The 15,762-nt window shown below is 44.2% G+C and overlaps 8 protein-coding genes across 8 annotated transcripts; 4 read left to right on the top strand and 4 right to left on the bottom strand.

Annotated features, from left to right (window-relative positions):
- Positions 1-1,333: 1,333 nt before the first annotated feature.
- EAF01_001015 (uncharacterized protein) lies at positions 1,334-2,676 on the bottom strand (the record flags this gene model as incomplete). The annotated part of the gene is made up of 2 exons (XM_038909265.1): positions 1,334-2,056; positions 2,098-2,676. The coding sequence occupies 2 exons, from the start codon at positions 2,674-2,676 to the stop codon at positions 1,334-1,336; spliced, it is 1,302 nt and encodes a 433-aa protein (XP_038776171.1).
- Positions 2,677-4,828: 2,152 nt separating this feature from the next.
- EAF01_001014 (uncharacterized protein) lies at positions 4,829-6,500 on the bottom strand (the record flags this gene model as incomplete). The annotated part of the gene is made up of 5 exons (XM_038909264.1): positions 4,829-5,171; positions 5,222-5,850; positions 5,916-6,086; positions 6,183-6,371; positions 6,450-6,500. 5 exons carry the CDS (start codon positions 6,498-6,500, stop codon positions 4,829-4,831), a joined length of 1,383 nt encoding a protein of 460 aa, XP_038776170.1.
- A 379-nt stretch (positions 6,501-6,879) lies between these two features.
- Positions 6,880-7,746, top strand: EAF01_001013 (uncharacterized protein). Its single transcript, XM_038909263.1, has 2 exons — positions 6,880-7,280; positions 7,416-7,746. Exons 1-2 carry the CDS (start codon positions 7,052-7,054, stop codon positions 7,493-7,495), a joined length of 309 nt encoding a protein of 102 aa, XP_038776169.1. The 5' UTR covers positions 6,880-7,051; the 3' UTR covers positions 7,496-7,746.
- A 382-nt stretch (positions 7,747-8,128) lies between these two features.
- On the top strand, positions 8,129-8,865 carry EAF01_001012 (uncharacterized protein; the record flags this gene model as incomplete). Its single annotated transcript, XM_038909262.1, has 2 exons — positions 8,129-8,528; positions 8,630-8,865. 2 exons carry the CDS (start codon positions 8,129-8,131, stop codon positions 8,863-8,865), a joined length of 636 nt encoding a protein of 211 aa, XP_038776168.1.
- Positions 8,866-9,484: 619 nt separating this feature from the next.
- EAF01_001011 (uncharacterized protein) lies at positions 9,485-11,086 on the bottom strand (the record flags this gene model as incomplete). The annotated part of the gene is made up of 1 exon (XM_038909261.1): positions 9,485-11,086. One exon carries the CDS (start codon positions 11,084-11,086, stop codon positions 9,485-9,487), a length of 1,602 nt encoding a protein of 533 aa, XP_038776167.1.
- A 426-nt stretch (positions 11,087-11,512) lies between these two features.
- EAF01_001010 (uncharacterized protein) lies at positions 11,513-12,198 on the top strand (the record flags this gene model as incomplete). Its single annotated transcript, XM_038909260.1, has 2 exons — positions 11,513-11,897; positions 11,960-12,198. 2 exons carry the CDS (start codon positions 11,513-11,515, stop codon positions 12,196-12,198), a joined length of 624 nt encoding a protein of 207 aa, XP_038776166.1.
- A 208-nt stretch (positions 12,199-12,406) lies between these two features.
- Positions 12,407-12,874, bottom strand: EAF01_001009 (uncharacterized protein; the record flags this gene model as incomplete). The annotated part of the gene is made up of 1 exon (XM_038909259.1): positions 12,407-12,874. One exon carries the CDS (start codon positions 12,872-12,874, stop codon positions 12,407-12,409), a length of 468 nt encoding a protein of 155 aa, XP_038776165.1.
- Positions 12,875-13,520: 646 nt separating this feature from the next.
- Positions 13,521-15,013, top strand: EAF01_001008 (uncharacterized protein; the record flags this gene model as incomplete). Its single annotated transcript, XM_038909258.1, has 2 exons — positions 13,521-14,708; positions 14,762-15,013. The coding sequence occupies 2 exons, from the start codon at positions 13,521-13,523 to the stop codon at positions 15,011-15,013; spliced, it is 1,440 nt and encodes a 479-aa protein (XP_038776164.1).
- Positions 15,014-15,762: the final 749 nt, after the last annotated feature.

The following is a 15,762-nucleotide window of genomic DNA, read 5'->3' as shown; positions in this document are numbered from 1 at the left end:
CTCTAGCAATTTCTTTTCTGCATCAAATTGGTCCGCAGGAGGTGGTTGCCGGGAGTCACTATTCATGGTTTGATATCTATCTGCCGATTGACGAAATTTAGCACCAGTCGCTCGAGACCGATTAACGGCCCATCTGAATGAGAACGTAGCCGACGAGCTTGACTGAGTATCTTGCGTTTCTGCATCTTTTTCGGAAGCCGCGAGACTCCTATTTATTTTCTGTGCTGCTGTGATGCACAGTGGGGTTTGAAGAACGGTATCTGTTAGGGCTTGATCATTACTTTGACTGTATCTTATGCAACTTCTTGTAATGACGGCGAACGTAGCAGAGTTGCTATCATCCTTGACAAAATAGGACTACCTAGGAACAAGTCTCCTGCCATCATTACGATTCAAAGAAGTAATATCCCATGCTTGTAAGTTTTTGTCGTCTCCAATCCCTGTGAATTTTAGTATCTTTGAAACTGAATATCAGAAGCTTCCTCTGGGTTACCGGCATCGTTGTCCAAATTGAGGATAACGAATCAACGGAAATTAATCCATCAAGCAACCTCACAATGTCCCCAGAATTCTCCAATGCATTATCGAAGTTCTAGTAGAGATACCCTCTAATAACAAGATCTTTGAGCAGTGCCCATAAGCTAATCCTTCGAGCATGATTAGAACAGCAACTAAAATGCAATACAGCAAGACAATCCATTAAATATGGATTAGGTGTATGTGATGCATCCGTTTTGCCAGCGTGGACCCAGTCTTCGAGTATCACGTCTTTCAAATTCCAGCCCGCATCAAACTTATATGTGACTCCTAAGGTAATTGTTAAATATTGACTATTGGAGGTTTGTGTAGTTCTTTTTATAATTTTTCAATTGGAAGGGCGAGTACCAAGTTCGAATTCGCGGTGGCGAGGCTGAGAGATATATTGGTCAGGACAATCACGCCAAGGTCTCTCGTCGAATCTGGGCGAGCTTAAACTTTCTCTAGCAGGTTGTGAAATATCTCTTACGCCAATCAAGAGGAGTTTTGTGGTATCAATGGGAGTTGTGTTTCCGAGTGAGTTCGTCTCCATCCAACTAGACCAATGACAGAGCACCTGTGACTCCAATGGTTGAATTGAAGATGTGTCATGCTCGGCACTCAGAAGTCTACCGCCATGAGTCTCAATCGACGAGGCAGTCGATGCCTCGGTACAATTAAGTTTCAGGGGACCCCATAGCTCCGCAAGATGATCTATAGATGAAGAGAGATATAATCTATCACATTCAACTTTTGATAACTTCGAACTTTTGGGAATAAAGCTCATTGCCCAAACGGGCTGCTTGAGGAGACCGTTTCAACACTTCAATCGTCGGGCTGCCAAGAACAATGCACCTCCAGGACACTCGATGTGCAACCCATCACTTAATGACCTGCTCGGTGTGTACCCAGAATTATCAAAATGCGGCCTGACAAGTGATAGTAATGCGACATGCACAACGCTTAGAATAGAGCTCAACAAATGGCAGATATCTTGTTGTCGTTCTAGATTGTGCTTATTCACAGCCAAAACGGTTTGAGGGATACCCAGGCTAAGACTCACAACCATGTGCAATAATATCTCTGCTACATCCTCTAAAACCGAGTCTCGTCGCTGATTGTCTTCTTGCCGAATGAATTCTTGCACCTCACGGAGAAGTTCGAGCAGTAGTGATAAGCTGGGCATACTAATCGGTCGAACATTGAGAACCTTTGGACGATCTTTATCTGCCACAATATTATTATACGTGGAGCTGTTACAGAACCATTCGTTCTGTAGCAATTGCGTTCCTTTTATTATTGAAGATAACGTCTCTATACTTACTGACGTCAGAGCCTGCATGTAGTCGTTTATTCTGAGCTGTTGATCAGAAGTTGCACTAAGAGGCGTGAAGGGTTCCGTTCCATAACCCAACTTTCGCAACGATAATACGTATCGCCTACTCTCGACATCTTCTTCTATTTTCTGGAAGGTGTTTTGTCCTAGCTGGAGGACTCTATGTTCAAGAAGGGTAATATCTTCAGAATAGGAAGTGGGGCCCTTTAGAAGAGGTCAAGTGCACATTCGGAGAATGTTGGTACATCCATAGGGCTTTGCAAATTCAGAGGGCCTTGCAAGTCCAAAGACTCTTGTTTGAGGCTGGAAATGCCACCTCCTTTAAAAATCCTCTCTTCCGCGTTGGAACTTTTAGCGCTTTTCTTAGTAGTGCCAACCATATTCAACTTATAATGATCAGTATCAAATTCTTTGACTTTACCCTCTTGCGGCTTAGATGCATCAGGATCTTGAGGGATCAAGCCCGGGTTTAACCCAGCCAAATCAGATATCTCAGCGTCCTGCAACAATGCCGTGTTGATGGCTGAATCGATCGTAGACTCTAGTACGACATCTGACTGCTGATTTTGACCGTCTTCATCTCCGTTTCCGCTTTCCCTCCCTCTGCTACTGCCTCTATCCCGGACTCTGGATCCTGCGGCTCTCGTAGACCTGGTATTTGAAGTCGAATGTGATGAAGACATGTAATGACGTTGTGGAGTTTCGATCCACTCAACATGGCAGTCGTTGCATCGTTGATGAGAGCATACGGGACAGCTGATGATCACCGTTGACATTCTAGCACCGCTATCGCCAGATGCACACAATTTCTGACATCGTGTCATAAAAGTGTCCACCGACTAATAAAAACTGCGTATGAATCAAAACGACTCAAGAAATAATTCGTTTTAGTTTCTCAGAATTCCATGTACCTCTATTATACCCATTCATCATGGCTGAGTCTGCTGACACATACGCCTTATTATACGCCTTGCCATCGTAGCGGGGTATGCAGACACATCAACCAGGTTCCCCAATGGTATGAGATTGAAGAATCCAACCACCCGCAGGAAGCAGCATACTCTGCTATCAAATCAGCTCTTTCAAGAAAGCAATACGTTTCGCCCTGCTAATGTAAGTAGATGCAGAGTGATGCTGTGAAGAAGTACTACATTCAAGCCGAGTTTTCGATTGTATAACAATTTGTTGTTGCTAAGAGGAAATCTGTTGCTCTATTAGTGTCAGCAGATGCAGAGTGAGGTTGTGAAGAAGCACCACAACCAGGCTGAATTCTCAAGCATGGTATGATTTGTCGTTGTTTGTTGAGATGCACTCTTTAATATCTGGATAGCGAATGGGAGAGTCTATGCTACAGTAATAACAAGAAGGATTATGTTGACAGTTGAGAATAAAATAAGAAGGTGCATTTGCGATTGATCAATGATATGTACCAATAGTCAAGTAGAAGAATCCATCTGCCATCCAATCAAGTGCACCTAAATAAATGCAAGATCTCACTATTTTCAGAATACTGGATTTGAATGATTATAGTATATGTTTGTTTTTGCGAGATTGATTGGAATGCAGAATACATCCCATAACACAAAGGTATCATAGATCGCTTGAAAAACATCACCCCTTAAAAAGTAAAACTAACAACTTCAATTATAATACAATCATAACACAATCATAACACAATCATAACACAATCATAACACAATCATAACACAATCATAACACAATCATAACACAATCATAACACAATCATAACACAATCATAACAATCCCTTCTCCCAAGAACCCTCAAAAAGTCACCAAGCATTTCTCCTCCCCCTTTCTCCCCTTCATCCTCATCTCTCTCATCTCTCAACCAAAAAAATCTTACATAACATCAAAAAGAAAACTCCAATCAAAAACTTAAAATGTTAAGAATCTTTCTATCCTAGATTCCCAATTAACTTCCTGACCTCAACTAATGAGATTAATGAGATCCATGAAATGAGGAATAACGTAATTTCTATGTATCATTGTTCATTTTCAAGAGTTGGAACTTATAAAGAGAGAAAGATAGATTGAACATAAGGAAAAAAGAGAAAAGAGAAAAGAGGGAGAAGTGAGGAGCGCAGGCCAAGAAGAAGCAGAGGGTAAAGGAGATAGGAACAACTAAAAACTAAAAAGAATCTATAGATGATTAAGAGAGATGAAGGATGAAGGAAAGAAAAGACAGTTTGATGACACTATGAGAATTTAGATTCTGATCTACTTGGTCTTTGATACTATCGAATAATCAACCATCAATCAACCGTTGGTACCCATTAGAACAACAGCGGAATTCTGTTGGATCATTAACCACAACCATAGCTTGCAAGTGGAGTTGAGATACATTCACAGTTCACATCTCACAGATCATATCAAAGAAAAGGTAATGTAAAGTATTATTGTATTTGAGTTTTAAAACAAGACAGCAACAGCAAGGGAGGGTACTAGTTGCAAATTACTCACCATATAATACAGTTGGTCTAGCGAGACATTTCGCAAAGATCCGGGTAATATTTGTCATAACCATTCCACCCAACCAAAGAAAGAACTTTTACACTATGTCCTCGGGAAGAAGCGACATGAAGTCCGGTCCCCTCTCAAGGTATCCAAAGATACAAGAAAGGATCATACCCAACCTCGTAATGTTCAAAGCCATAGACCACAATGTTTTTACCTAAACGCCCCAATGAACCGATCAAAAAGCCTAAAGGGACAGCCACAAGCCTACGACCACGTAAATCAAGCCCACAAGTTGTAAACTTTTCTTCCAAAGAAAGAATTCAGAGAAAGAAGAAGATATGTCTCAATAGCCACATTCTCCATGAGGAGTAGAGTCAAGAGCCCACAACCCACAAAGCCAACGACCCACATATCAATATGAAAGCATCTTCGAGAAGAATACTCAGCATATGACAAAGTACGGACAGACAATGGTAACCCTCATATCATATCATCAGCTTATTCGAAAGACATCTTCTTTCCCTTGAAGTCACCGAAGCCACCACGGTTAGTGCTGCCTCCACGTCCTCCACGGGCACCACCACGAGCACCACCACGTCCACCACGGTCACCAAAGCCACCACGTCCACCACCACGTCCGCCACCACGGCCTCCGCCACCACGGCCACCACCACGGCCACCGAAGCCACCACCCTCACTGCGCTCTGGACGAGGAGTAGCATAGTCAAGTCTGACTGGACGACCAGCAATATCAGCACCCATCATAGCATCATAGGCGGCAGTAGCATCCTCAACGGAACCGAAGGTAACATATCCGAAACCCTTGGGGTTGCCAGTCTCCCTAGTGATTATTAGTACATGTAGATGAGGATAGGATGAGGATTAACTTACTGATCAGTTGGGAGTCTGACGTTGACAACAGTGCCGTGTTCACCGAAAGCCTCACCAACAACGTTCTCATCGGCATCGAAGGAAAGGTTACCGAGGAAAAGAGTGTCAGAAGGTGGGTTCTTGGCATCACCGAATTGAGCAGCACGGTTGTTGGCACGCTCTCTTGGTGCAGTGGTGTCACGAGGAGTGGAGAAGTCAACGTTGGCCTCACGACCATCGATGAGAGCACCCTTCTTGGCAGCAAGAGCGGCAGCAGCATCACTGGACTTGACAAACTCGACGTATCCGAAACCCTTGGAGCGTCCAGTAGCCTTGTCACTGATGACACGAGCACCACTGATCTCACCGAACTCCTCAAACTCGCGGTAGAGCCACTCGTCATCAATGTTCCAGCTCAAGTTACCAACGAACAAGTTCTTGCTTCCGTTATCCTCAACAGTCTCCTCAGTCTTGGACTTCTTGGTGGAAGCCTCTGGCTCTTCCTCTGCCTTACGCTTCTTGGATGGTGCCTCGGCCTCAGCCTCGCTGGCAGACTCGCTGTCAGAATCGGAAGAGTCGGAGTCAGATCCAGATTCCTTCTTCTCTTCTTCCTCGGAGGAGTCAGAGCTATCGGAGTCATCAGAGTCCTCCTATAGATATATTAGTATGCAGTCCAAGTTATGCTAAGATTATTGGAAGGATTGATATTACTTACAGTAGCCTTGGCAACTACCTTAGCGGCACCGTTGACCTTTGCCTTACCGGCATCGACAACCTTTTGAACCTTCTTGGCAGCAGCGACAACTGGCTTAGCCTCCTCCTCGGATTCGGAGTCGCTTGAGTCGTCACTATCTTCGCTCTCAGAAGCAGCAGCCTTCTTGGCAGTCTTTGCGGTGGGTTTAGAGTCAGTCTCTGATTCAGATGATGAGGAATCATCTTCGGATTCAGACGAAGATGAGGAGTCAGAGGAGGATGATTCTACCTCTTTCTTCTCGACCTTAGCAGCCTTGCCGTTAGCCTTAGCCTTGGTGGCCTTTGGTGCTGGCTTCTCCTCTTCAGATTCAGAAGAATCCGAGTCGGAACCAGATTCGCTGTCGGAGGATGGGGTGGCAGCCTTCTTGACTGGCTTTGAAGCAGGCTTAGCGGCCTTGGTGGCAGTAGCCTTTGCGGTCTGTTTAGATTTAGCTTTTGTTGATTGGGATGGTTTAACAACTGCCGCATTCTTGACAGTTGAGAGTGGTAGTTTGACCTCAGTCTTCTTGGAAGCCTTAGCAACCTTGGTATCCTTGGTCTTAGCCATTGTGAAAGATTTACTTCTTGAGGAAGATGAAGTAATTGAGTGTTTTTTTGAAGAAGAATATGAAGAATTTGATATCTTTTAATCAAAAAACTGATGAATCGATACAAGTTATGAGTTGAAAAGGATGTATGATTGAAGGAGGAAAACTAAAAACTTGGGAGAGTGAAAAGTTTAAGTAGGTTTGAAGAAAAGCTCTTATCGAGAATTTTTTTCTTCAATTGCGCTAGAGTGATAAAAGGTTTTTATCTGGAGAGTGGATTCAGGGTCTCGAGGGAGTGGGTCTATCAGCTTGAGTGATTAGTTAAGCATTTCATACAGTGAAGGAGTCGAAGCAAGTTCGGCAAGTCTTGCTCATTCACTAAATTTCACCCGACCCATAATAAATCGTGACTTTCATCGTTGAGCTCAAACAATCAAAATAGCTTCATTACAAACACATTTGTGAGAGACATCGACCACCTCAACTCTACTATTGGATCTACAATACTCGATCGACCATATACCTATTGATCCTTTAACCCTCCTCATACCCATACTTTAAGTTCTGTACAATGGCACGAACTCCCGAATCTGCCGCATTTCTCGCGAAGAAACCTACTGTTCCTCCAACTTTCGATGGTGTCAATTATGATGATACAGCACGATTGAAGCAAGCACAAGATGCGATTATCAGGGAACAATGGGTTAAAAGCATGATGGCACGGTTGGTCAGAGAGGAATTGGGAAAATGTTATTATAAGGAGGGGGTTAATCATTTGGAAAAATGTGGTGCATTAAGAGGTGAGGATTGATATTATTATGTTGGGATAATCTACGGATTCTTTTGAAGTGGAATTAGTTCCTTCAACTATGCAAGAATGGCTGGCTTCCCACGAGGAACTTTCCATAGATCTTGAGGCTAATTCTTTCTCTCAGATCGTTATTTCGAGTTATTGAAGGAGTCCAAGATTAAAGGTTACCTGTTCGAGCAACAAAACCATTTCAGCAAGGCTTAATAGACATGTCATGAGGGCTTTATTGAGAGAGGCGAGGGGGGGTAAGTGGTGAGAACAGGGCGACAGTGGAATCGTGGCGGGTGAGGGTTATGCTTGAATGAGCTCAGTGCGGCTTAAGACAGGCAGGATATCTGGAGTCAAGCACTGAAGATATACCAAAATCCAGGAAGCTTCAGAGCATTTGTCCCAAAAATAGAGACCTGAGAAAGGTCTACTAAGAGGACTGTAAATATGAAACATTGTACAACCAGTGGATTTCCCTAAACTTGTGATTTTGATGTATGAGAATGACATAGCCAACATGAATTTTAACTCGGTATTGACTCTGAAAATATCACATCTAGTCTTACCCACCTCACAATATCATTCTAGTAATTGTTTAGATAATATTCAATAATTTACATGAACAATTCACCATGTGATTCTCAATCCCAATCATGGACACAGCAAAATAGATAATCCATTTCCATTACATATCCACGCAGCACCCAACACCCCCACCAAAGAATTTGATATCAGTAGCATACCCGGTCCATCCAGGTACCCGTAGCTGTTCCAAAAAAATAAATCTCCATACACACCAGCACAAGAAATGATCCAGCATATCACATCCACGTCCCATCCTCCCTCGAAATGATTTGTTCACGCTGTCTAACCCGTCGGTCCCTCCCTCTGACCCAACAAACCCGTCTCTTCTCCTACACCCCCCTCTTGAGCTCCACCCCCTCCTCTCCTCGCACCACCGGCCCTCCAACCGCAACCTCCACCGGCGCAGCCCAACCTTTCTCAACCCCTCTCCCCCCCTCCCCCGCCGCCCAAGGAATCTCCTCCCATCCTTCCCCTACCAAAAAACCAACTCCCCTACCTACATCCAGCATTCCCGCGGGCACCATCCTCCAAGGCCTCAATTTCCTCAAAGGAAGAGATGATCCCGTCGCGTTAAAAGAAGAGGAATATCCAGAATGGTTATGGCACTGTTTAGACGAGAAGAAAGCTGCTGATGGGGGTGCCGCGGCGGGAGGCGATGAGTTCTGTATGTTTTTCTAATCTATCCATTCTATTCCCATATCCTATCCTTTCACCCCTCTGCTCTTCTTGCCGAATTGATCTTAAATGGACTAACACCCTCCCTAGCAAAATCTAAAAAACTCCGTCGTGCCGCCGCCAAAGCCCGCAGGAAGGCAGAAGAACGCGCGCTCCTCTCAGGTGACACCTCTCTCCTCGAAGTAAAGGTTCCTCTGCAGCAACAATCGGTCGATTTGTCCAGTGAAGGCGAAGCCGCACTAGAACAACGAGGAGATTTGGTAAAGGCGATGAGGAAAGAGCGTCGCGCGAAGATCAAGGAGGGTAATTACTTGAAGGGAATGTAAATTTGAGGTTGTGGATGAGCGGCAAAATCGATGAACTCCTTTGGGGTAATGGGTTGCGAATTGGGCTCAATTCGTGGGGGATTATTTGAGAGCTTTGTGAGCTTTGATGTTGAAGCGCTGCTTAATGAGGAATCTTCATATAGGATGGCATGTGTTAAAAAGGATAAAGCAAAAGGGAGATGTGGAAGTCAAGAAAATATGCAATTGACACGGCTAGAGCCATGAAGATTGGGCACTACGGGACGAGGAAAGATGTAAAATTATATCACATCCGTGCAAGGATACTATAGACAAAAATCTGTATTATAAGGCATCTATCATCATGTCGATCAACATGTTTGTGGTATTCATGAGGCTATCCATTTGATAGTAGCTCGTCATTTTCCCCGACCTGAAATGCACCGTTGCAGCATGGCGCCATGCAATACTACCCAGCTCAAACTCCAAATTGAGACAATGCTTTGAGCTGTCCATCCATTCCAAGATTACCCAGCGCCAATTGCCCAACCCAAGCAGAGACAACCAGCCAGCGCCGAGTATTGTTTGGGTCCCACCCCATCTTCTGTGAAAACGCCTAAAGGTACATAAACCCAATATCTAGTGACCTCTTAAAATGTGTCTAATCATCCTCTGCCTCTCCAATCGAAGATTTCTTGATCTCCAACTCAGCCTTGAGTTTTCTCGACTTATCTTCGATTCTCCTGCGTAGAATTGGATTGTTCTGAGCTGCCAATTGTGCTTGAAGACCTTCAATCTGTTTCTCCAAATCCACAATATCTTCTTTGGCTTCTTGGAGCTGGGCCAGGCGTGCCTTTTCATCGTCATCAACATCATCCGCTTCACTTCCTTCATCCCCACTTTCCCCATCTTCAATTGATTCATCACCGCTGTCATCTTCTTCGTTAGGAGCCGGGGTGTCGCCTAACAACATAGGAGTGGCAGCGACACCTGACATAGACATAGGAGTAGCAGCAATATCTTCAAAGCCTGCTCCTGCTTCCAATTCGGCTTCCATTGCTGCTGCGAGATCAGCTTCGAGATCGCCGCCAATTTCATCCCCAGATGCGACACCATCGCCGTTGTTAACGTGAGAAAAGTAACCACCATCGTCGGCTTCTCCTTCAGCATCTTCATCTTCGGAATACTGGTCTTCTCCTTCGTCACCATAGCTCTCTGGACTAAACACTTGACTACTCTGTTCTCTTTCTGGCGAAATAACTTTATATTCTGAAGATACAGCTTTTCGATCGTCTTCAAAGAGTTTCTCAACAGCTTCCTCTACAGCCTCGATTGCAGTTCTGCTGATACGTTTTCTGAAACGCCGTTTTCGTGCTAAATGCATTGGAGCAGTGAGACCATGTGGATATTGGAAAGTTTGTGGATCAATGATTCCTGGCAATGGAGCAATTTTGGCCTCATCTTCATTCTCGACTCTTTGATAAATCCAAAGCATTTGACAAATATCCGCACTTTTATACCATCCTCTTTTATCCCAACTTTTCATTCCTTCAACAATACATGGCAAGTCGACAAGAGTAGCGGCATACACATTTCCACGGATAGTAACAGCAGCTCGTCTACCTTCGGCATGAAAAAACTTCATTTGCACATCTGCGCCTCCGACTTTTGGATTGAGACCCATTTTTTTCTCGGCGATGCATGTTCGTAAGTAGTCACAGTCGTCGCCGGGAACCATTCGGAAGATAAACGCTTCTTCGATGGAGGGATCTTTTTCCGTATCACTGGCTTCAGAGTCATAACCTTCTCCAAGAGGTCTTTTCGGTGGTTTGCCCTTGATTTTAGCCTTCATCATCAGCGGTGTCTTTGGAAGTCCATTATTGATACCAGCCATAGAAGGCGTTCTTGGCTTGATACTAATCTTGACTTTCTTCTTCGCAGGTTCATCGTGAAGGTTTGGTTTCCTTGGTATAACAGAGATAGTTTCATCGCCACTGTCATCTTCCTTCTTAACTCTCTTGCGTGAATCTGCGAGCTTTTGTGTGGGTTTGGGTGCTCGACCTGCTTTTGTAGGTTTTGGTTGCGATGAGCTAGACGCAGATGGAAGAGGGGGTGATCCCGCGGGTTTACTGCTGAGTTTTATCTTCGGTCTGGATCCGCCAGGTGTAAGAACTGATGGTGTGGTAGGTGTAGAAGGTCCCGGCGATGCGTTCGTTCCTCCATTTGTCTTGAGACTCAACTTTAACTTGTATGGGCCGCTCATAATGGCGGTTTATCCTCGTAGTTGTGCGCCCTTTTTAAGATAGTTTATTGGTGTCGCAAGATTTGTGGGAGTAGAATTTTATAAAACTCGCAAAACAAGACTTTGTTCGTTTTCTGCCGTAGTTCTGTGGAATCTAAAGAATTTAATAAGATGTTGAACTGATCGATTGGAATGGAAGGAGCTCCAGTTCAAAAATTGTACGGAAGCCCAATCGCACAATCGCGCAACCGCGTTTTCCATTTCACTTCACTTATGCGACAAATGGGAATTCGCATTCACCTTTTGCGCTTTACGGTGAAATACAAGAGACTTACTAATTACTCTTTAATCAACTACATAATTTCTGCGACATGCAATCATGATAATATCCAGTCTCTCCGCACCTTGATCCCGACCTTTCCGTCATTAAAATCGAAAAAACTTAAGATGGCAACACCTCAAGCTCTCCATCATGCCCTCCTTCGACCATGTATTTTACATATTCTCCGCGCAGCAGGCTATCACTCAACGCGATCCTCAGTACTTGATACCATAACCGATCTAGCTGCTCGTTATATGTACATACTCGCGCAATCAACAGCAGCGCATGCCGATTTAAATCATGCGGATCTCGACATAACAATTTCAGATGTACGAATGGCCATGCAAGATTGTGGAGCTCTTATGCCAGAGAAGGCAATAGAAGAACAGGAATTCTATGGCGAGGAAGATATGAGAGGTGTAGAAGGATTTATAGCCTGGGCCATGGGGGAAGGGAACAAAGAGATCAGGAGGATTGCGTTAGCAGATGGAGGAGAAGATTACCTTACTGGTATGTTTTACATCTTTCCTCGTTGATTTCATGTGTTTGTGAATAGGAACTAAATAATATAGCTCTCAAAAAGAAGCATAACACAACCGACGAGGATTCACGGTATCATGGGACATTATTAGGAAGACCTGCCGAACCTCGAATAGTGAAAGTCGAGGGAGGAGAGGTTACAAGTGTGAAAGAGTGGGCAGATCGGATGAAACCAATACCAAAGCAGATTGAAGAAACGCCTTCTACTAGAGAGGCATCTTCAGCTCTTAGTTCTGTTGGGGATCAAGTTATGGAAAATATGGAGTTTTGATATCATAAGGGAATGGTCGCTTTAAATTTCGGGCATGGCGACGGAGTTTGGGTCGTTTGACAGATATAATACACGACCATATGGCAAGGTAGGATTGTGAGATTGTGGGATCATGGCAAATCACATTTTGCACAAAGAGCGACGATAATTCTGAGTGGACACACCACGAAAATGATTAAAAGGATTGAATTTAGGTCTTCAATTCGCCTCAAACGGATCTCAACCCTTCGTTTTCGAGTCTTCCACCTGCTCCTCCATCTACATCGATGCCTTGCTCTCGTTGACTCTTGATCTTCTCTCTAGCCTCCTTCTGCTCTGCCTTCTGTCTAGCCTCCTTCTGCTCTGCCTTCTGTCTATCCAAATCACTTGTGTAACTACCCTCCTCTCCCCATCCAGCATTCTTCTTGTCGAATTGAGCAGCCATGACATCTCCTTCACCTGCGGCTCTCATTTGCTCTCCATCCAAATCCTCTTGTTGAGGTCCGACCTTGGAACTCGATAATTTGGCATTGCTGTCATCTGCATTATCCTTTGGATGATCGCCATGACCCATTGCTGTAGCCGATCCTACTGACATACCAGGAGTGGCTGTGGATGATGGTGCGCCCGAGTTGGGACCAAAAGTTGTACCGGCGGGGGTAGAGTTGAGTGAGGATTGATTCTGAGACGCAGACATGGTGAATGGCGTAGATAGAGAGGATTGAAGCTTGGATTTGATATGAGAAGAGTATTCAATGTGTTTTCGAGTACCGACGATTGTGGATTTGGTTTCAATTGTTCTTAAGGATGAAGAAATGAAGGAATGGAAATTTACCTACTCTTGGATCTCATTCCTTACTTTTACTTGGTGGTGGTCTATCCAGTCTAACAAGCAGCATTTTCTAGTAACAAAGATGACGTAGATGAAAATGAATTGATCGCATTTTATAAGGTTAAACTCCAATCAATAATACCTGCGGTGGGACAAAGGTAAGGTTAAGGTTAAATTGCTACGGTCATCTCATAATGCCACGAATGCATTCAATATCATTGCCCCGCCAAATTCAAAACAACGGTCCGACCATATATGAATGGCATTCTCACCACCACCCCTTCCTCCTTGACTTTCCAATTTATATCCTCATTCGTCTGATACAGATTGATGAAGCTAGGATAGTCGGCAATAACTACACGACTACCTACTATCCAACAACAACAACAACAAAGAGTCCCACCATTGACGAACGCGCATTATAAGTATCATAGAGTCACGTGCAGTGGTAGTATTCAACTTCACGCAGCGTCCAGAGGCATTCTACTGATTCGCATGAACATATTCAATCATGCCTTTCCCACTTGAGCTCCCCACAACATCTTCGTTTTCGTTCTCATCATATTTCACAAGCGACTCGCATCCCTCACTACCTTTGGCCGCAAGTACTTACAGAGGGGTTCTTCGTGATGTGCTGAAGAAGCACAAACGACTTACTCCTTCGCAGCAATCTTCAAATCTTTCATCTATTCTCCAAGCACTCAACAACTACATCCCATATCTCTTAGCCATCAATTCTGGCATTTCTTCTCAATTCGATCCCGGAGCAGAACATATAGATATCATCCTCACTTCAACACCAACTCTAGAATGGCGTCCAACTCTTTCAGATCCGCCAATACCAGGCAGAGAAATTCCAAGGTTAAAGATACAGAGTTTGGAATATGAAGTTTATTTCGTTCTTTCAACACTAGCCTACACTCATGTTCTTCTCTCAAGATCTTCATTACATCCACTCTATTCATCTGCGACAGCGTCACCATCGCCTGACCAAAGAACTTCATGTATCAAAGCTGCTACAGAGCAATTACTAGCAGCTGGTTCGATTCATAATTATCTGTTTTCTCGCTCAACAAGTCTTACTTCTCCACCCCCTTGTCCTGATATTTCAAACCCAGTTTTTCGTGCCCTCAGTAGCTTAGCATTGGCCGAAAGTACATTACTGGCGGTTTTGAAAGATGATCCATACCCAGCAGCAGTGCAAAAAGATCGTAACAAAAATGATAAAGAATGGATGATTAAAGCTCCTGAGATGCCCAAAGTTCGCGCTCATCTGTTTGCAAGATTGTGTCTTGCTGCCGCCGATCATGCGGGTAATGCTGTAGCCATGCTAGGTGGAATGGGCAATGGAGGAAAGGGAAAGGTCGATTCTGAGTTGTTGAAATACGTGGAAGACTTGCGAAGAGTAGGAAGAGGAAAAGCTTGCAGGTTCTTTGGAGTGGATGCGGAGTTAGGGGGAAAGACAGGTGATGGTATTGGATGGCTGAGAGCTGGCTTGAGTGAGCTGGGTATATTAGTGGGAGATGATGGAAAGAAATCCTCTGGAATGGGATTCGGGAGATTGAGGAAAGAATGGACAGAGAAAAGAGAGGACCGTAGAGTTGAAAAGGGGAAGGATTGGGGAAGTGATGCCGGGAAAGCGGAAGAGGGTAGAGTTCTAGAAATGCTGGAGAAGAAATGGGTGAAAATGAACGACACTGTAAGCTACATTCTTCTATTCTCTGTATTCCTGAATACTAATGACTAGCGTAGATTGGTACACAGCTCGTACCTTCTATTGGAACGCTCATCTCAGCACTACCATCTGGACGGGAAATGCATACACTAAAATCTTACAACCCTCCAAGTCTTGACAATCAAGTCCTTGAGAGCATGAGAGCGCCGCCAGATCGAGCAGATACATACGAAGAGGACAATAGTTCCGATGAGGATAACAATGGAGCACCAGTTGGTGCATTCCCAGGCACAAAAGGAGATTATGCTGGAAATGCAAATTATTTCTAAATCATACATCTCTGTCTCGCCATGCATGTTACACAAGCTCCACTAGAACCATTCATCCCCAATCAATCCGCATCACCACACCGCCAGTTCACTACCCTAGCGGGACAAGTTCATCCCATCACTCGGTGCAACAATGAGATGTGCAACAAATCAACTTTCTATTCATTCACATCTCTCTAGTGGTGAGATGGTATGATCATGGGTACATCACCGTCTTACATACTCGCGCCACGTATCCATTTGCACGTGATGTGTGGATGAGCTCTGTAGATAGGAGTGATGTGGCTTGCATTGAATGGTAAGTCAATTCACATAGTTTGTGATTGATGACCAGAATGACGGTTCTGGTAGTAAGCACTGTCTCACTGCTATATGGTGGCAATGTGGGGGAGATGGTAGATTTAATTCGAAATTTTAAACCCAATATACTCTTCCTATCAATTGCGTCTGTCTTGCTCCTCACAAGTACCGCTTGTGCATATTATATGCAATTTCATAACCACAAGTTTTCAAACGCCCCAGCTTCCTGATCTGCAAGCTAGCCGATGCGATTCTTCGTCGCTTGGCATGTCTACTACAACGAGATATAGAATTTTCAGAGGTATTTGTTAGCAGTCATTTTCTTGATACAAGAGGTTGAGTTAGGCAGTACTCACATTACCCAAAATCTTCTTAACTCCTTTAGTTATGATACCTGGTCCACCAAACCCTCCAGGCCTTCCACCTAGTCTATTCACTCCTCCTGTGTT

This window comes from Botrytis porri, assembly GCF_014898465.1.
Source record: "Botrytis porri strain MUCL 3234 chromosome Unknown BPOR_001, whole genome shotgun sequence".
NCBI lineage: Eukaryota > Fungi > Ascomycota > Leotiomycetes > Helotiales > Sclerotiniaceae > Botrytis > Botrytis porri.
This window is presented reverse-complemented; position numbering and strand designations above follow the sequence as displayed.